This window comes from Manis pentadactyla, chromosome 9, assembly GCF_030020395.1.
Source record: "Manis pentadactyla isolate mManPen7 chromosome 9, mManPen7.hap1, whole genome shotgun sequence".
In the NCBI taxonomy this organism is placed as follows: domain Eukaryota; kingdom Metazoa; phylum Chordata; class Mammalia; order Pholidota; family Manidae; genus Manis; species Manis pentadactyla.
Genome location: NC_080027.1, coordinates 45,221,370 through 45,242,864, shown reverse-complemented (window position 1 = coordinate 45,242,864; position 21,495 = coordinate 45,221,370). Strand labels below are relative to the sequence as shown.

General features: G+C 37.2%; 1 protein-coding gene across 1 annotated transcript; it reads right to left on the bottom strand.

Moving 5' to 3' along the window:
* Positions 1-3,459: 3,459 nt before the first annotated feature.
* On the bottom strand, positions 3,460-4,966 carry LOC118933105 (putative olfactory receptor 56B2). The gene has a single exon (XM_036927079.2). It carries the CDS (start codon positions 4,730-4,732, stop codon positions 3,773-3,775), a length of 960 nt encoding a protein of 319 aa, XP_036782974.2. The 5' UTR covers positions 4,733-4,966; the 3' UTR covers positions 3,460-3,772.
* Positions 4,967-21,495: the final 16,529 nt, after the last annotated feature.

Below are 21,495 nucleotides of genomic sequence, written 5' to 3'. Positions count from 1 at the left end.
TATTGAAATGTGGTGACTGAAGTAATAATAAGCACCTCTATCATATTAAATAATTTCCTTTGTTTTAGTGGATGAACTAGCCATGATATATTCTCTTAGCAAATTTCATCTTGATAACCCAATATTGTTGACTATACATAGACTGTGCATTAGCTCTCTAGAGATCATTTACTACTTGTTGCCAAGTTTGTACTCTTAATGTCTGTGCCTTCCCCCAACCCACATATCCTGTAACCGTGATATTTCTGTTTTTTTTCCTTGAGTCTGGCATTGTTAGTTTCCACATATAATTAGTATCACAAATTGTCTTTCTCTCTCTGACTCATCTAAGGTAAGATAGTGCTCAGGTTCTTGTCATATTATTGCAACTAAAAGGATGACTCTACTTCATGGCTGCTGGCAGAAAAAGTATATATCATATATATATATATATATAAATATATACCTTTTTCCATTCATCTGTTGATTGGCACTTAGATTGTTTCCATATATTGGCTATAGTGAATAATGCTGCAGTAAATATCGGGGTGTTTGTATCTCTTTTAGATCCTGTTTTCATTTCCTTTGCATATAACCAGAAGTGAAACCGTCTGATTACAATGTGTCTTGGAGGTTTTCTTACATTCATACAATGCAATGTTCTGTTAGTTTCATGGATTTCTAAGTCCAGTTCCTTCCACAGCTTTGGAAAGTTCACTAATATTTCTTTAAATAAACATTCTTCTCGTTTTATGCTTCACATGTCCTTCTCGTACACCAACTTTATTATATTTATTTTACTAATCAAATCCAGTAACTCTGGTAGGTTTTCTTCACTTTTTCAAAATTTATTTCTCCCTCTTTTCTGAGTCATCTCTATACTTGTATCCTCCTGTTACTTACTCTCACTTCCTCAGGTCTGCTTCTTTACTGATGCTCTTTATTGCCTTCTTATTATTATCGTTTATATTCTCTATGTTCAGAATTTCTATTTGTGTCCTTTTTATAACTCCATTCTCTTTGGTGAAAAACCTGATGTTCATTAAATTTGTTCCCGTGTCCAGTGAATTGCCTCTCTAAGTTTTCTTGTACCTCTTTTATTTCTTCATTAACAGCTATTTTAAACTCATTGTTAGATGACAATATCCTGTACCTTTGAGATCACTTGCTGGAGGAAAATCATTTTCTTTTTGTGATACCAAATTTCCAGGATATACACATCTCCTTTTGCATTTGAAGTAGCAAACACCCTTCTTAGTTAAGGATTTATGTTTACTTTGGTGTTACAATTTTAAATCTGGCAGTAAGAGAGCTTTCTTTTGTATTCCAGAAGGTGGCACTGTAGATGGATTTTGTGGCAGTAAAGATTCTCCTGCTGGAACTGCCTCTCTTGGATGCAGTCGGGTGTGTGCACAAGGAGCTGACAACAGAGTGGGGGAGGCGTGGGCTCAGCACCCATGGCCTGGTAGAGGCAACCTTAAGTGGGTTTCTCGAAACAAGGTCCATGATCAGGCATCCTGCTGAAATCCCAAAGGGAACAGCAGGAATGACGTTCTCTTCTGCCTCCTTCCCTTTCTCTCCCCTGCTCTAGTCATGGAGATCCTCTCTCAGAAACCCAGGAGCTGTTGGGCAGTTACATTGCGTCGGGAGCGTCGGGGAGGCCTCTGAATCTGCCAAAATCTAGCAACTTACAGTGTTGCCCTGGGGATGAAGCTCACCTTGGCGAATTGCTTCCTCTCCTCTGCCTCCAAATTCCTCTTTGTCCACCTCCAGTGGCAGGCTGGATTCTACTATTAGTCTGAATCACCACAGTTTTTCTTTCTCCCCTGGGTATCCACCCAGTTTGTACTTCCAAGTTCCTTTTTTCCCAGCATGGTGAGTGGGTATGTCAGGCTCCCTGAATCCCTTGAATCTATAGCCCCCGCCAATGTCCTATCTGCCTGTACTCTGATACATGGGTGGGTAGAAACCTCCCAGGTGTGAAGGTGTATAATGCTGAAGCATCCAAGTTTTGGTTATAGATATTCAATTAGTTGTATATGAAAGGAAAGAGAAAAAAGCAATTACTCAGGCTGCCTTGATTCCGATGCCACCTAGCTTTACAGTGTTACCCCCTGTAAGATGATAAATAATAGAATTTCGGGAGCATATAACTATATATGTGTGTATTTGTGTGTGGAAAAGTGCATATGGGGAGGGTTGGAATGACACAAGCTAATTTTAACTAATGTTAGCTATTTTAATATTTATTGAAGAGTTTTGTTTCTCTTGAGACACAAGTGGAAAGCGCTCACAATGTCTCGTGGAGATTCAGTCACTCTCACACATTCATATGTTCTTCAATTGGTTTATTTATTTTTTCTTCTAAGTAAGATTGATTTTAAATATTTTGAAATTATGAAAATTCATGAAAAGTGTGGTCTTATTGTGCATACATTCAGAATATTCAGATACCCAAATTTTGACATAATATGATGATGGTAGTGATTGCAATAATAAGAAAGCACAACTGATTCTAACAATAAATTACTTTAATTAAATATTAAGAGTCATGCCTGTATGTTTTTAATTACTAAAACATTAAAAATGAGTTTGGAAGTAAAAGAGAACTCTAAATTTCCATTATTAAATGTTACTTCTGATACATTTCTTAATAAACATTCGCAGGACCCTTTGGAAACAAAGTTAGAAAAATACATTAGAATGTGAATTTTTCCGTTTTCAGGTGATATTATATAATATTCACAAAAAGAATTATTATGTAGTTTACTATCCTTAATATTATGATTCAAAGTATACAATATGCAATTACACATCTTTTTTAGGAATTGTCCTGTTTTTTAATATATATGTGTTTTTATATTACAGGATATGATGCAACGAATACATATGTAGAGAATATTTCATGCACTTTTTTATTTTATACTGTTTTTATTAACATGAAATTCATACCAAATAATTACCCATTTAAGTCATTTAAAAACATACAGTTGAGTGGCTTGTAGTACATTTAAATGCTGTGCAACCAACAGCATTATGTAATTCCAGAAATCTCCGTTTCTCAAAGAAACTCCATAAACATTAATTAGTTACTCCAAAAACACCTGTCCTTTCTAGCTCCTGACAACAACTAATTTGCTTTCTGATCCAGTAGACTTACTTATTCTGGACATTACATTTGAGTGAAATCAGAGAACAGGTAAGCTTTTATTCTGGCTTTTTACACTCAGTAGATTTTTTTTTGCAAGATTATCCATGTCACAGCATAGATCAGTATCTAATCCCTTTAATGGATGCATAATAATCCCTTTTGTGCATATGCCTCAATCTGTTTACATAGTCAGCAGCTGATGGACATTTGAGGGTTTTTTTCCCATTTTTTTGACTAAGAATGCTACTACAAACATTCATATACAAGGTTTTGTTGTAACATCTATTTTTAATTATCGGGGGCTGTGATTAGGCATTTGAATTGCTGGGTTATATGGTTACTGTGCTCAGCTTTTTGTGTAACTGTCAGAGTGTTTTCCACATTTGTCCTGTCTTTGGATTTCTTGAGACAACACACACCATTGTGTATTGTTTTTTTATGAGGATCTTTCTTGACAAGCAAGATAACAACTATTAATTTCACCACTTTTTCTTGAATTTTTGTTTTCATAACAGATTCTTTATATACTAACTGAAAAGCTGCCACAGTGTCCATTTTCTTTAGTTCTTCTGACAGTAGTCATGATTGGAAATATGATGAATAAATATGTTGAAAGTTACAAAAGTGAGCCCTTTGTCCGTGTTAGTTGCCTTTGCTGTTTAGCTTGAGAGCCTTATGTAAGCTCTGTCTGAGCTCCTTGTTTTTGAGTGCATACACCATGGGGTTGAGGGCAGGAGGGATGATGTTTTCTAATACATTGAGTAGAACTGTGATAAGAAGAACAGTTTTTGGTACAAAATGGGTGATGGAAATAACAACGACGACTGTGTAGAACAATAGGATTAGGATGAGGTGGGAAGTGCAGGTACTTAGGGCCTTGGATGCAGCTTCTGCTGAGTTCAGCTTCAGCACAGATTGGAGTATCGAAACATAGGATAAAATAATCCCACCCAGGTCACTTCCCAGGAGGGTCCAGACCAGAATTACCTGGTAGAGTTTGTTGATTGTCCTGTCATCACAGGATAGGCTAGTGACTGCAAAAGTAGAGCACAGACAGTGCTCAATTTGGTTCTGTGAGCAGTAGTGTCTCTGAGCAGCCAACACGGGTACTGGGATGGTAGTGAGGGTATTTCTGAGTGCCATGAACACAGTTGCTTTGACCACAAAAGATTCAGTAATTACTGATGGATAGCGTAGTGGTTGACAAATGGCTACATATCTGTCTATAGCCATGCAGATGAAGATACCTGACTCCATGCACATAAAGCAATGTATGACATACATCTGAGCAAAGCACTCTGGGAGGCTGATGACTTTAGCATTGAACCAGAGGATGGCCAGAATCTTGGGTGTGATGTTGGTGGCCAGGCCCATGTCTACCACAGCCAAGACCCCCAGGAAATAGTACATAGGCTGGTGCAGTGCTGCCTCTTGTTTGATGGTGAGCAGGATTAGGATGTTGGCAGCAAGAGCTAAGAGGTAGAGCAGAGCCAGGGGCAGGGAGAGCCAGTGCTGCCACTCATGAATGCCTGGGAACCCCATCAGGAGGAACTCGGAGACCTGGACGTTAGATCCGTTGGAATGTCTGGGATCCTGGAACATCTTTCACTAAGAAAAAACACTAATGTTTATTTTTTATAATAATCTCTCTGAAATTACCCTATTGTAAAAGTTGAAAAGGAGTCAGCAAGGTTCATGTTCTAACGTAGGATGTTCTTCATCTTTTTTCTCAGCCTGCCACCAACAGTTATTGCACATTTCTAGTGAAACATGACCTGTGGAAGTACTTTCTATGTTTTGTCTCAGTTAATCATTAGAAAAACTTCATAAAGCATATCACATTATTTCCATCCTCTCACACTTGATGAATAAAGGATTAGAGTTATAAGAACTTTGGTCTTTATCTTCCTACATGAGTCATGGAACATGGACAAGAGTTAACAATCTGATATCCCTGAGTGGCCTCTCTTTTTCTAATTACTTGTAGAGTTACTGCGTAAAATGAGACTAGAGATTTTATTTGTGGGGAAATTTATATAACAGATTAGATTATAGAAAAAAAAAGAAACCTATTTCTGTTAAACACATGAGAATTTTTAAATAATCATGAATATTATTTAATTTTAATTAAAATGTATGTGGTAAGTTAGTGCAGCCAGTTTTTAGTGAAGAAACCGATATTCAGAATTATGAATAAGATATAGGAAGCCAAGTAACTCTATAAGAAAGAGAAGTATATTTTGGGAATCTCAGTATTCCTTAAATCTAATTGATTCTGGTTTGAGTAACTTTCCCCTATTTGGATGTACCTTTTCTTCTTGGAGCCATGTGGATACTCAGATTATACAATGCGAGTATAATAAAGTGGACTTTAAAGAAATGAATTTGAGATAAATGTTTTCAAATTAAGTTACTAAAATCAAATGACTGTCCAAACAGTTTTGATGGTTCAATTATTTATTCATTTTTGAATGTGAAAACTGAAACAGATTTTCATGTTTTGTTTCTACCAAATGTGTGCTATTTATTATTTGCTTCCTTCCAGTACTAGAAATATTAAAGGCTTAATATAAAGATACATAGTATTAAAAAGTGTTTTGGCTCAAAATTATAGTACTTAGAGAAGACATGTGTGAATATAGAATGTATAGATACATTCATCCTAACCCAAGTAATGTTATTCTGTTATACTTACCACAATGAAGGAAGGGTAAATTCAAAATAATATATATTTATGTAAACTATTCTGCTTCATGTATTGTTTGCATAACATGTCAACTTCAGTTATTTATTTTTATAGCTTCCTTTCTCATTTTCCTTAATTTTAATCTATTTCTCAAACGTTTTGCTACCTTTGACTTTTATTTCTTTCTTAAGAGAAAGTCTTTAAAAGCTGATTTGAAATTCCAGCGGTGAGTGAGTCTCACCAATCGGTAGCATTCACTCTGAGTGATGTGTAGGGACCTACTGCCTTCATTGTTTGCATCCTTACTGGGATGCTAATCTTTCCAGAAAGAATCCACCAATCTACATCCGGGAGGAATATGTGATGGGTGCCAGTGTTCTTGGAGTTGAGTAGTAGGGCTCTGTGCCTCTCACACTTAAATGTGAATATTGCTTTCAAGTTTCTTATTTTTTATGATTCCTCATTGTTGTTCATCATCATGCTTGACACGTTTGCATCTATACTACATATGAATGTGTCTTCCCAGAGCAAACTTCCAGTCATCATAAGAGGGTAGTTAATGTTTAGGAAACTGGATGAATCAGAGATCATGTTGCTCCTTATTCCATTTTTCTACCTTCAGCCCTGTTGTATCTTTACTTGTAATGAAGAATAAGAGATCAGACACTTGAAATAGTAAAGCAACACAAGGCAAACTAGTTAATAAAAGCACTCTTCAAAGACCCCTCTGGCATCATCAGAAACTATTAAGTCTCTTAGAGGAACAGATAGAAATGGCAACTAAGCAAAATTTTGAAGGAAATACAGAAACTCTTAAAAGAGTAACAGACAAATGCTTTCAGACATGTGGCATGATTGGGATTCTGCCAGATCAGGGTTCTCTTCTGTTGTGGTTTGCTGAGTCCCACTCACACCACACTGGTATTTTTTTTGCCTTGTTATCCAGCAATCACTGTTCTATTTTGTGTCTCCCCACTGCCAAATCCAGCTTCAATCATCACCTTCTTCTGGAAGACTCAACTCCCTCTGAGAGCATAGAGATCCACCCTTCAAATCTTAATATGATGTCATTGGGAAAGTGGCAGGCTTTTAAGAAAGGAATACATTTGTTGATGGATGAGTCTCTTTTTTTAAACTTTAACACCATGGTAGTATAAAATCCTGTTAATATTATTGTATCTACCACAATTTTACCACACCCTTATATTTGGATATTTTGTTTTTATATTTGCAGTTGCATGTCTACAAAGACCTCATGAACATTACAGATGTTAATAGATGTTTTTGAGTGATTAAGCAGATTAATGTACAAATGAATCAAATTTCACAATAGCCTTTAAGAGTTATTATACTGTAGTCTAATTATTATCTTTTGGGAAACATAAAGGGGATACCAAATGAAATAGAACCACAATGTGCATATCATAAATCAACAAAGAACCTAAATCTCTAAAAAACATTTTCCCTTAATAAAATAAATGAAACAAAAGAAATCCCAAGAAAATAGAGTACAAGGCAGCAAACATAACAGGTATTGTAGATTGGACAATAAAGTTCAAGTATTTAAAATATACTACATTGGATTACATTTCATGGTGATTAATATGAAAATTATGCTATAAAATATGTATGTATATAAGTTAAACATGTATTTTGAATACTGGAATATATGCAAAGCAAACCATACACAGGTATGCACAAAAATTTTTAGATTGGCCAAACCATACTAACAAACCAAACACATACACCAAAACTGTTTAGACAGTATTAATGTCAGACAAAATAAAAACTACACCAAATGTTGGATCAGGAGCTCTACTGAGAAACAATAGATGACATCCTTGACACAGGGCAATTAATGCTGATTGTACCAAATTGTTTGTCCAGGTTTGATACGGTTTTCCATAAGCAATGTAAGAAAAGTCCTAAAATTATCATTTAAATTCGGCCCATGGCAGAAAAGAAAGAAATCATTTAAATTAATCAAAACTCATTAGCTAATCCTCAGTTTCCTGTTTAGCAATACTGGTATAAATAAGCATAATTAATTGCAGGAGAACCAAAAGCATTTCAATGGGCACTATAGACACGTGGGTACTAAGAGCGTACAATACTAGAATCTATTTCCGTACATAACATAATTGTAGTCAAGTTTCTTTCTGTTTATGAGTAAATTTATCTTTGATGTTTGTATATGTTATATTTTTCCATTTCTTTTGAAAATAATCATTAAGAAAAATATGTAATAACTCATATGTAATCTAGAGAGAGAGAGACAGATTTACTGAAACATAATGGATTACCCTGAACATAAGATCAACATTGGAAAGTATTTTTGATGCATATTTGACTAGTGTACACACATTATCAGAGATTTTGAAAAAGAATCATTCCCCATTCCTTCTTAGTGCTTTGGAGCAGTCAGCTGTTCACTCTATGTGTCCATACAACAGAAGAAGGTAGAGAAATTACAAAAATCATAGATTCTCATATATTGAGAATAAGAAATATAGCTCTGAGATTCCTTGTGCTCTATTCTTAGAATATTTTTCCTACGAGACATCTATCTTACTTTATCCCTCCAATTTCTATGTGGTACTTGTAATGTTAATACTAAAACTGGTTTTATTGTTGCATGTGAAGTTCAGGTCCATCTTCAATACATTTGCCAAACTCTCAGTTAAAGAGCCAAGCTTATACCACATAATATATTATGTATTAGACTGTTTCTAAAAGAAATTTAAAAGGATTTCGGTTCATCAAACTCAGTTTATACAAGGGAAATCGGCTTGTCAGTGGGGAATGTATATTGAAATAGGAACATTGAAGCATGTATATCACCACTTATAAAGTACAAAATACATATCCTTTGCTGTCTATTCTCACTCCCAGAGCCCAAAGATAAGTGTGTTTCCTCTCTAGATGGGTCTGAAGTTTACATCCCATGGTGGACTTCTCTTAGTATGACTCAGGGATCCTCCAAGTAGACTTTGCTATCTAAAATGGAAGGAACACAGTCACAAATAGATCTCCCTAAATGAAGCCAGTGCATTGGGCTCATACGTGAGGTCACTGGGAGGGCAGGTAGGAAGCAGGAGTGTCTGACCAGGACTGAGAACTGTCCTCTAGCTACTCCACTTCTGGTCCTGAGGGTGAGTCATAGCCCGGCTCCACTACAGCAGAACCAAAGGTTCCTCTCTGGTAAGTAAGCAACATAGATTTCATGATGGCAGGTGGCACTGAATTGTAATCTGAGGATTGGGGAAATAAACATTTTCAATAAAAGCCAGTCTTTTTTCACACTTATGCCTTTTACTGAGTGGATGGAATCAAATCTGTGTCTCTGAGAATATCATAATCAATTCCTATACAGAGTCTCTCTCCAGTTTATCTTAGTGCTGACAACACTTACAATCCTGTGACAGTCCCCAGTTTGTTTGTCTTTTAATACCTCAGTTTCTGGAGAGCAAAACAGGGAGCTGAGTCCAACCTGGTCCAGGTACTCAGGGTTTTGGTCAAAAATGTTGTGATTCTCCCATATATGTACACACACAACCTTAAATCTCTAAATCCCTTGATATCTGTACTATTGAATTGAATCTTTAGAGAAAACAGTGTGTTGTATATCTCAAGGGTATATTACTCAATATTAAAGAAACAGGTGCTAGTATGGGAATCAGCTAACCGAATTCCTAGGAGGAAAGGAGTTCAAGCTTTACATTTTTAAAATAAAATAAAATCTTTATATTTTTATTGAAAAATCTTGACATATAACATTGTCTAAATTAAGGTATACAATATAATAATTTTATGCATTCATATATTGTAATATGGTCACTGAAGTAATAATAAGCACCTCTATCATATTAAATAATTTCCTTTGTTTTAGTGGATGAAGTAGTCATGTTATAGTCTCTTAGCAAATTTTATCTTGATAACCCAATATTGTTGCCATAGACTGTGCATTAGCTCTCTAGAGATGATTTACTACTCGTTGCCAAGTTTGTACTCTTAATGTCTGTGCCTTCCCCCAACCCACATATCCTGTAACCGTGATATTTCTGTTTTTTTTTCCTTTTGTCTTGCATTTTTAGGTTCTACATATAATTAGTATCACACAGTAATTGTCTTTCTCTGACTCATCTGAGGTAAGATAGTGCTCAAGTTCTTGTCATATTATTGCAACTAACAGGATGACTCTTTATTTCATGGCTGCTGACTGAATAAGTGTATATATATATATATATATATATATATATATATATATATATATCATCACCTTTTTCCATTCAGCTGTTGATTGGCACTTAGATTGTTTCCATATATTGGCTATAGTGAATAATGCTTCTGTGAATATCGGGGTGCATATATCTCTTTGAGATCCTGTTTTCATTTCCTTTGCATATAACCAGAAGTGGAACCATCTGATTTCAGTGTGTCTTGGAGGTCTTCTTACATTCATACAATGCAATGTTCTGTTAGTTTCATGGATTTCTAAGTCCAATTCCTTCTACAGCCTTGGAAAGTTCACTAATATTTCTTGAAATATACATTCTTCTCTTTTTAATCCTTCACATGTCCTTCTGGTACACCAACTTTATTATGTTTATTTTACTAATCAAATCCAGTAACTCTGGTAAGTTTTCTTCACTTTTTCAAAATTTATTTCTCCCTCTTTTCTGAGTCATCTCTATACTTGTATCCTCCAGTTACTTACTCTCACTTCTTCAGGTCTGCTTATTTACTGATGCTCCTTATTGCATTCTTCTTATTATTGTTTATATTCTCTATGTTCAGAATTTCTATTTGTGTCCTTTTTATAACTCCATTCTCTTTGGTGAAAAACTTGATGTTCATCAAATTTGTTCCTGTGTCCATTGAATTGCCTCTCTGTGTTTTCTTGTATCCATTTTATTTCTTCATTAACAGCTATTTTAAACTCATTGTTAGATAACAATATCCTGTACCTTTAAGATCAGTTGCTGAAGGATAATCATTTTCTTTTTGTGATTCCAAATTTCCAGAATATACACATCTCCTTTTGCATTTGAAGTAACAGACACCCCCCTTGTTAAGGATTTGTGTTTATTTTGGTGTTACAATTTTACGTCTGGCAGTAAGAGAGCTTACTTTTGTATTCCAGAAGGTGGCACTGTAGATGGATTTTGTGGCAGTAAAGATTCTCCTGCTGGAACTGCCTCTCTTGGATGCGCTTGGGTGTGTGCACAAGGAGCTGATGACAGAGTGTGGGAGGCGTGGGCTCAGCACCCATGGCCTGGTAGTGGCAACCTTAAGTGGGTTTCTCAAAACAAGGTCCATGATCAGGCATCCTGCTGAAATCCCAAAGGGAACAGCAGGAATTACATTCTCATCTGTCTCCGTCCCTTTCTCTCCCCTCCTCTAGTCATGGAGATCCTCCCTCAGAAACCCAGGAGCTGTCGGACAGTTGCACTGGGTCAGGGAGGCCTCTGAATCTGCCAAAATCTAGCAAATTACAGTGTTGCCACCATGTCGAATTGCTTCCTCTCCTCTGCCTCCAAATTCCTCCTTGCCTGCCTCCAGTGGCAGGCTGGATTCTAGTATCAGTCTGAGACATCACAAATTTTCTTTCTCCCATGGGTATCCACCCAGTTTGTACTTCCAAGTTCCTTTTTTCCCAGCATAGTTAATTGGGTATGTCAGGCTCCCCAAATCCCTTGAATCTATAGTCCCCTCCAATGTCCTATCTGCCTGTACTCTGATGCACGGGTGGGTATGAAGGTGTGTAATGCTGAAGCATCCAAGTTTGGTTATAGATATTCAATTAGTTGTAAATCAAAGGAAAGAGAAAAAAATTAATTACTCAGGCTGCCATGATTCTGATGCCTCCTAGCTTTACAGTGTTACCTCCTGTCAGATGATAAATAAATAATAGAATTTCATAAGCATATATTGACATATATGTGTATTTGTGTGTGGAAAAGTACATATGGGGAGGGTTGGAATCACACAAGCTAATTTTAACTAATGTTAGCTATTTTAATATTTATTGAAGAGTTTTGTTTCACTACAAGAGCCTTGCGACAAGTTGAGAGGAAAATGTCTCATGGAATTTCAGACACTCTCACACATTCATATGTTCTTAAATCGGTTTATTTTTTTTCTTTTTTTTTTTTGATAATTATTTTTTATTGAAGGGTAGTTGACGCACAGTAATACATTACATTAGTTTCAAGTGTACAACACAGTGATAAAACATTTATATACATAATTCTAGGTTCCAGCTATCACCCTACCAAGCTGTTACAATATCTTGACTATATTCCTTATGCTATACATTACATCCTGGTTACTTATTTATTTTACCTTTGGAAGTCTGTCCTTTTTTTTTTTTTTTTTTTTTGTGAGGGCATCTCTCATATTTATTGATCAAATGGTTGTTAACGACAATAAAATTCTGTATAGGGGAGTCAATGCTCAATGCACAATCATCAATCCACCCCAAGCCTAATCTTCATCAGTCTCCAATCTTCTGAGGCATAACAAACAAGTTCTTACATGGAGAACAAATTCTTACATAATGAATAAGTTACATAGTGAACAGTACAAGGGCAGTCATCACAGAAACTTTCGGCTTTGCTCATGCATTATGAACTATAAACAGTCAGTTCAAATATGAATACTCATTTGGTTTTTATACTTGATTTATATGTGGATACAACATTTCTCTATTATTTTTAATAAAATGCTGAAGTGGTAGGTAGATAAAAGATAAAGGTAGAAAACATAGTTTAGTGTTGTAAGAGAGCAAATGTAGATGATCAGGTGTGTGCCTGTAGACTATGTGTTAATCCAAGCTAGACAAGGGCAATAAAACATCCACGTATGCAGAAGATTTCTCTCAGAACGGGGGGGTGAGGTTCTAAGCCTCACCTCTGCTGATCCCCATTTTCTCACCTGATGGCCCCTCTGCGACTGTGCCTGTCTTAGGTTGTTCCTCCCTTGAGGAATCTTACCGGTCTCTGGCTAACCAGTCATCTTCCGGGGCCATACAGGGAAATGTGAAGTTGGTTAAGTGAGAGGGAAGCCTTATTGTTTGAAATGTTTAGCTTTTTATTTCTTTGCATATTTATGCCCTGTAGCTTCTATGCCCAGCATTTGTCTTGAGGTATCTTTACCACTTGGAAGAATTATGATACTCTGTAAATTTGATATGAGGCACGAATTCTATTTAAGGGTTGTAATTAGGAAGGAAGAAGAAAAGCTATAGAAGTAGCAGGCGGAAGAAAACATGGGAAGATTTGATTATTTCCTTGACATATCTTCTTGTAGAGTAACTTCCGCATGTATAGGTTTTAAGCTACTACTTAAATTGCGCACACACATTAACATAATAGGAGTATAGTTACATAACCAAAGCATATCTGTAATTACCAGCCATCTCCAGTGAAACCAAGAAAACCAGTTAGGTACCTTAGGCATTTGTGAAAACTTATCTATGATATGGTGGATATTGTCCAACTGAACTTGAACAGTCTGAGAGAAATCAGACAAATTAAAACAACCCATTCCTGGGGAATGTTCACATACCTTATGTTCTTTTAACAGTAAATAGTCTGTAGTTGTAAGATTTTGGAGCGCTACAATTTGCACTTCTCCTAATTCTTGGTTGAGTTCCAACAGTATAGATCCAGTCAAATTTGTTGTTTCACTGTATGCACAGGCCAGCTTAGATATCTCCTTCCTCATTCCCATGGCAAGTCCAGGAGCTGGTGGGATGAGTGCATCTACAGCTGTAGCAGTGCGTTGATCTTTGTTGGGATTTCTTGATGACCATCTTCTCGCATGAGTCTTCCAGAGAGTGCTGATGTTGGAAGTTCTCTTTCATATCGTATGTTAGTTCATTTTTCAGGGTAGCCCAATTAGGCTTTGATTTCTGTATAAACACAAACAGACCCTTTGCCTACACTTGTATATGCCCTTTATACCCTTGTGTAGAACTCATTGGAGGTTACCACACAGGAACAGTCCTTTTTTGTTTGTTTGTTTTGTTTTGTTTTGTTTTTGGTATCACTAATCTACACTTACATGACGAATATTATGTTTACTAGGCTCTCCCCTATATCAGGTCTCCCCTATAAACCCCTTTACAGTCACTGTCCATCAGCATAGCAAAATGTTGTAGAATCACTACTTGCCTTCTCTGTGATGTACAGCCCACCCTTTTCTCCTACCCCCCCATGCATGCTAATCTTAATACCCCCCTACTTCTCCTCCCCTTATCCCTCCCTACCCCCCCATCCTCCCCAGTCCCTTTCCCTTTGGTACCTGTTAGTCCATTCTTGAGGTCTGTGATTCTGCTGCTGTTTTGTTCCTTCAGTTTTTCCTTTGTTCTTATATTCCACAGATAAGTGAAATCATTTGGTATTTCTCTTTCTCCGCTTGGCTTGTTTCACTGAGCATAATACCCTCCAGCTCCATCCATGTTGCTGCAACTGGTTGGATTTGCCCTTTTCTTATGGCTGAGTAGTATTCCATTGTGTATATGTACCACATCTTCTTTATCCATTCATCTATCGATGGACATTTAGGTTGCTTCCAATTCTTGGCTATTGTAAATAGTGCTGCGATAAACATAGGGGTGCACTGATCTTTCTCATACTTGATTGCTGCATTCTTAGGGTAAATTCCTAGGAGTGGAATTCCTGGGTCAAATGGTAAGTCTGTTTTGAGCATTTTGATGTACCTCCATACTGCTTTCCACAATGGTTGAACTAACTTACATTCCCACCAGCAGTGTAGGAGGGTTCCCCTTTCTCCACAGCCTCGCCAACATTTGTTGTTGTTTGTCTTTTGGATGGCAGCCATCCTTACTGGTGTGAGGTGATACCTCATTGTAGTTTTAAATTGCATTTCTCTGATAATTAGCAATGTGGAGCATCTTTTCATGTGTCTGTTGGCCATCTGTATTTCTTTTTTGGAGAACTGTCTGTTCAGTTCCTCTGCCTATTTTTTAATTGGGTTATTTGTTTTTTGTTTGTTGAGGCATGTGAGCTCTTTATATATTCTGGACGTCAAGCCTTTATCGGATATGTCATTTTCAAATATATTCTCCCATACTGTAGGGATCCTTATTGTTCTATTGATGGTGTCTTTTGCTGTACAGAAGCTTTTCAGCTTAATATAGTCCCACTTACTCATTTTTGCTGTTGTTTTCCTTGCCTGGGGAGATATGTTCAAGAAGAGGTCACTCATGTTTATGTCTAAGAGGTTTTTGCCTATGTTTTCTTCCAAGAGTTTAATGGTTTCATGACTTACATTCAGGTCTTTGATCCATTTCGAGTTTACTTTTGTATATGGGGTTAGACAATGGTCCAGTTTCATTCTCATACATGTAACTGTCCAGTTTTGCCAGCACCACCTGTAGAAGAGACTGTCATTTCGCCATTGTATGTCCATGGCTCCTTTATCAAATATTAATTGACCATATATGTCTGGGTTAATGTCTGGATTCTCTAGTCTGTTCCATTGGTCTGTGGCTCTGCTCTTGTGCCAGTACCAAATTGTCTTGATTACTATGGCTTTATAGTAGAGCTTGAAGTTGGGGAGTGAGATGCCCCCTACTTTATTCTTCTTTCTCAGGATTGCTTTGGCTATTTGGGGTCTTTGGTGTTTCCATATGAATTTTTGAATTATTTGTTCCAGTTCATTGAAGAATGTTGCTGGTAGTTTCATAGGGATTGCATCAAATCTGTATATTGCTTTGGGCAGGTTGGCCATTTTGATGATATTAATTCTTCCTAGCCACGAGCACGGGATGAGTTTCCATCTGTTAGTGTCCCCTTTAATTTCTCTTAAGAGTGACTTGTAGTTTTCAGAGTATAAGTCTTTCACTTCTTTGGTTAGGTTTATTCCTAGGTATTTAATTTTTTTTGATGCAATTGTGAATGGAGTTGTTTTCCTGATTTCTCTTTCTGTTGGTTCATTGTTAGTATATAGGAAAGCCACAGATTTCTGTGTGTTGATTTTGTATCCTGCAACTTTGCTGTATTCCGATATCAGTTCTAGTAGTTTTGGGGTGGAGTCTTTAGGGTTTTTTATGTACAGTATCATGTCATCTGCAAATTGTGACAGTTTAACTTCTTCTTTACCAATCTGGATTCCTTGTATTTCTTTGTTTTGTCTGATTGCCGTGGCTAGGACCTCCAGTACTATGTTAAATAACAGTGGAGAGAGTGGGCATCCCTGTCTAGTTCCCGATCACAGAAGAAATGCTTTCAGCTTCTCACTGTTCAATATAAAGTTGGCTGTGGGTTTATCATAGATGGCCTTTATTATGTTGAGGTACTTGCCCTCTATTCCCATTTTGCTGAGAGTTTTTATCATGAATGGATGTTGAACTTTATCAAATGCTTTTTCAGCATCTATGGAGATGATCATGTGGTTTTTGTCTTTCTTTTTGTTGATGTGGTGGATGATGTTGATGGACTTTCGAATGTTGTACCATCCTTGCATCCCTGGGATGAATCCCACTTGGTCATGGTATATGATCCTTTTGATGTGTTTTTGAATTCTGTTTGCTAATATTTTGTTGAGTATTTTTGCATCTATGTTCATCAGGGATATTGGTCTGTAGTTTTCTTTTTTGGTGGGGTCTTTGCCTGGTTTTGGTATTAGGGTGATGTTAGCTTCATAGAATGAGTTTGGGAGTATCCCCTCCTCCTCTATTTTTTGGAAAACTTTAAGGAGAATGGGTATTATGTCTTCCCTGTATGTCTGATAAAATTCCGAGGTAAATCCATCTGGCCCGGGGGTTTTGTTCTTTGGGAGTTTTTTGATTACCGCTTCAATTTCGTTGCTGGTAATTGGTCTGTTTAGATTTTCTGTTTCTTCCTGGGTCAATCTTGGAATGTTGTATTTTTCTAGGAAGTTGTCCATTTCTCCTAGGTTTCCCAGCTTGTTAGCATACAGGTTTTCATAGTATTCTCCAATAATTCTTTGTATTTCTGTGGGGTCCGTCGTAATTTTTCCTTTCTCTTTTCTGATACTGTTGATTTGTGTTGACTCTCTTTTCTTCTTAATAAGTCTGGCTAGAGGCTTATCTATTTTGTTTATTTTCTCGAAGAACCAGCTCTTGGTTTCATTGATTTTTGCTATTGTTTTATTCTTCTCAATTTTATTTATTTCTTCTCTGATCTTTATTATGTCCCTCCTTCTGCTGACCTTAGGCCTCATCTGTTCTTCTTTTTCCAATTTCGATATTTGTGACTGACATTAGACCATTCATTTGGGATTGCTCTTCCTTTTTAAAATATGCTTGGATTGCTATATACTTTCCTCTTAAGACTGCTTTTGCTGTGTCCCACAGAAGCTGGGGCTTAGTGTTGTTGTTATCATTTGTTTCCATATTTTGTTGGATCTCCATTTTGATTTGGTCATTGATCCATTGATTATTTAGGAGCGTGTTGTTAAGCCTCCATGTGTTTGTGAGCCTCTTTGCTTTCTTTGTACAGTTTATTTCTAGTTTTATGCCTTTGTGGTCTGAAAAGTTGGTTGGTAGGATTTCAATCTTTTGGAATTTTCTGAGGCTCTTTTTGTGGCCTAGTATGTGGTCTATTCTGGAGAATGTTCCATGTGCACTTGAGAAGATTGTATATCCTGTTGCTTTTGGATGTAGAGTTCTATAGATGTCTATTAGGTCCATCTGCTCTACTGTGTTGTTCAGTGCTTCCGTGTCCTTACTTATTTTCTGCCCAGTGGATCTATCCTTTGGGGTGAGTGGTGTGTTGAAGTCTCCTAGAATGAATGCATTGCAGTCTATATCCCCCTTTAGTTCTGTTAGTATTTGTTTCACATATGCTGGTGCTCCTGTGTTGGGTGTATATATATTTAGAATGGTTATATCCTCTTGTTTGACTGAGCCCTTTATCATTATGTAGTGTCCTTCTCTATCTCTTGTTACTTTCTTTGTTTTGAAGTCTATTTTGTCTGATATTAGTACTGCAATCCCTGCTTTCTTCTCACTGTTCTTTGCTTGAAATATGTTTTTCCAACCCTTGACTTTTAGTCTGTACATGTCTTTGGGTTTGAGGTGAGTTTCTTGTAAGCAGCATATAGATGGGTCTTGCTTTTTTATCCATTCTGTAACTCTGTGTCTTTTGATTGGTGCATTCAACCCATTAACATTTAGGGTGACTATTGAAAGATATGTACTTATTGCCATTGCAGGCTTTAAATTCGTGGTTACCAAAGGTTCAAGGTTAGCCTCTTTAGTATCTTACTGCCTAACTTAGCTCACTTTTTGAGCTGTTATATATACTGTCTGGAGATTCTTTTCTTCTCTCCCTTCTTGTTCCTCCTCCTCGATTCTTCATATGTTGGGTGTTTTGTGCTGTGTTCTTTCTAGGAGTGCTCCCATCTAGAGCAGTCTCTGTAAGATGTTCTGTAGAGGTGGTTTGTGGAAAGCAAATTCCCTCAGCTTTTGTTTTCTGGGAATTGTTTAATCCCACCGTCATATTTGAATGATAGTCGTGCTGGATACAGTATCCTTGGTTCAAGGCCCTTCTGTTTCATTGTATTAAATATATCATGCCATTCTCTTCTGGCCTGTAGGGTTTCTGTTGAGAAATCTGATGTTAGCCTGATGGGTTTTCCTTTATAGGTGACCTTTTTCTCTCTAGCTGCCTTTAACACTCTTTCCTTGTCCTTGATCTTTGCCATTTTAATTATTATGTGTCTTGGTGTTGTCCTTCTTGGATCCTTTCTGTTGGGGGTTCTGTGTATTTCCGTGGTCTGTTCGATTATTTCCTCCCCCAGTTTGGGGAAGTTTTCAGCAATTATTTCTTCTAAGATACTTTCCATCTCTTTTCCTCTGTCTTCTTCTTCTGGGACCCCTATAATACAGATATTGTTCCTTTTGGATTGGTCACACAGTTCTCTTAATATTGTTTCATTCCTGGAGATCCTTTTGTCTCTCTCTATGTCAGCTTCTATGCATTCCTGTTCTCTGATTTCAATTCCATCAATGGCCTCTTGCATTCTATCCGTTCTGCTTATAAACCCTTCCAGAGTTTGTTTCATTTCTGCGATCTCCTTTCTGGCATCTGTGATCTCCCTCCGGACTTCATCCCGTTTCTCTTGCGTATTTCTCTGCATCTCCTTTAGCATGTTTATGATTCTTATTTTGAATTCTTTGTCAGGAAGACTGGTTAGGTCTGTCTCCTTCTCTGGTGTTGTCTCTGTGATCTTTGTCTGCCTGTAGCTTTGCCTTTTCATGGTGATAGGAATAGTCTGCAGAGCTGGGACGAGTGACGGCTGGAAGGACTTCCTTTCTTGTTGGTTTGTGGCCCTCCTCTCCTGGGAGAACAGCGACCTCTAGTGGCTTGTGCTGCGCAGCTGCGTGCAGACAGGGTTTCTGCTTCCTGCCGGGCTGCTATGGAGTTAATCTCCGCTGTTGCTGTGGGCGTGGCCTGGCTCGGGCAGCTACTCCAAAGTGGTGGAGTCGCGTTGGATCAGTTGCAGCTGGGAGGCTATTTATCTCTGTAAGGGGCCTCCCTGCTCCCTGCAGCCCAGGGGTTAGGGTGCCCAGAGATCCCCGGATTCCTTACCTCTAGATTAAGTGTCCCGCCCTGCCCCTTTAAGACTTCCAAAAAGCACCCACCAAAACAAAACAACGACCACCAAAAAAAAAAAAAATTTTTTAATTAAAAAAAAAAGGTGCTCACTCGTTTGTCTTTATTCTCCGGTGCCAGACTCGTGCCTCTGCTCACCGGTCTTGCTGCCCTGTTTCCATAGTATTGGGGTCCCTATCCCTTTAAGACTTCCAAAAAGCGCTCGCCAAAACAAAACAGCAAAAAAGCAAAAAAAAAAAAAAAAAGAAAAGTAAATGGTCCCGCGCTTTTCTTATGTCCTCCAGCGCCCAGCCTCCAGTGCCCGCTCACTGTTCTTGCTGCCCTGTTTTCCTAGTATCGAGGGCCCTGCACTCTGGCCCGGATGGCTGGGGCTGGGTGTTCGGCAGTCCTGGGCTCCGTCTCCCTCCCGCTCTGCCTATTCTTCTCCCGCCTGGAGCTGGGGGGAGGGGCGCTCGGCTCCCGCCGGGCCGGGGCTTGTATCTTACCCGCTTCGTGAGTTGCTGGGTTCTCTCAGGTGCGGATGTGGTCTGGATATTGTCCTGTGTCCTCTGGTCTTTATTCTAGGAAGGGTTGTCTTTGTTATATTTTCATAGATATATGTTGTTTTGGGAGGAGATTTCCGCTGCTCTACTCACGCCGCCATCTTCCGCCCCTCCTTGTATTTTTTTTCTTCCAAGTAAGATTGATTATAAATATTTTGAAATTATAGAAATTCATGAAAAGTGTACTCTTATTATGCATACATTAAGAATATTCAGACACCCAAATTTTGACATAATATGATGATGGTAGTGATTGCAATAAGAAAGCACACTGATTCTAATTATAGATTACTTAAATAAAATATTAAGAGTCATGCCTGTATATTTTAAATTATTATAACAATAAAAATGAGTTTGGAAGTAGATAAACAGAACCCTTAATTTCCATTATTAGAGGTTACTTCTGATACATTTCTTAATAAACATTTGCAGGACACTTTGGAAACAGTTTGGAAAATACATTAGAACATAAATATTCCCATTTTTAGGTGACATTATATAATATTCACAAAAAGGATTATAATATAGTTTATTTTCCTTAATATCATAACTTTTTAAGGAATTGTCCTGTTTTTGTATATATATGTGTTTGTATATTACAGGATATGATGCAACAAATACATATGTAGAGAATATTTGATGCACTTTTTTATTTTATAATGTTTTTATTAATATGAAATTCATACTGTATTATTACCCATTTAAGTCATTCAAAAATGTACAGGTGAGTGGCTTATAGTACATTTAAATACTGTGCAACCAACAGCATTATATAATTCCAGAAATCTCCATTCCTCAAAGAAACTCCATAAACATTAATCAGTTACTCCAAAAACACCTGTCCTTTCTAGCTCCTGACTACATCTAATTTGCTTTTCTGATCCAGTAGACTTACTTATTCTGGACATTACATATGTGTGAAATCAGAGAACAGGTAAGCTTTTATTCTGGCTTTTTACACTCAGTAGATTTTTTTGCAAGTTTATCCATGTCACAGCATAGATCATTATCTAATCCCTTTTAATGGATGCATAATAATCCCTTCTATGCATATGCCTCAATCTGTCTACATATTCAGCAGCTGATGTACATTCGAGGGTTTTTTTCCCCATATTTTGACTAAGAATGCTACTACAAACATTCATATACAAGGTTTTGTTGTAACATCTATTTTTAATTATCGGGGGCTGTGATTAGACATTGAATTGCTGGGTTATATGGTTACTGTGTTCAGCTTTTGTGTAACTTTTGGAGTGTTTTCCACATTCATCCTGTCTTTGGATTTCTTGAGACAACACACACCATTGTGTATTGTTTTTTTATGAGGATCTTTCTTAACAAGCAAGATAACAACTATTAATTTCATCACTTTTTTCTTGAGTTTTCATTTTCATGACAGATTCTTTATATACTAACTGAAAAGCTGCCACAGTGTCAAAATTTTCTTTAGTTTTTCTAACAGTAGTCATGATTGGAATATAATGAATAAATATGTTAGAAGTTACAAAAGTGAGCCCCTTGTCTGTG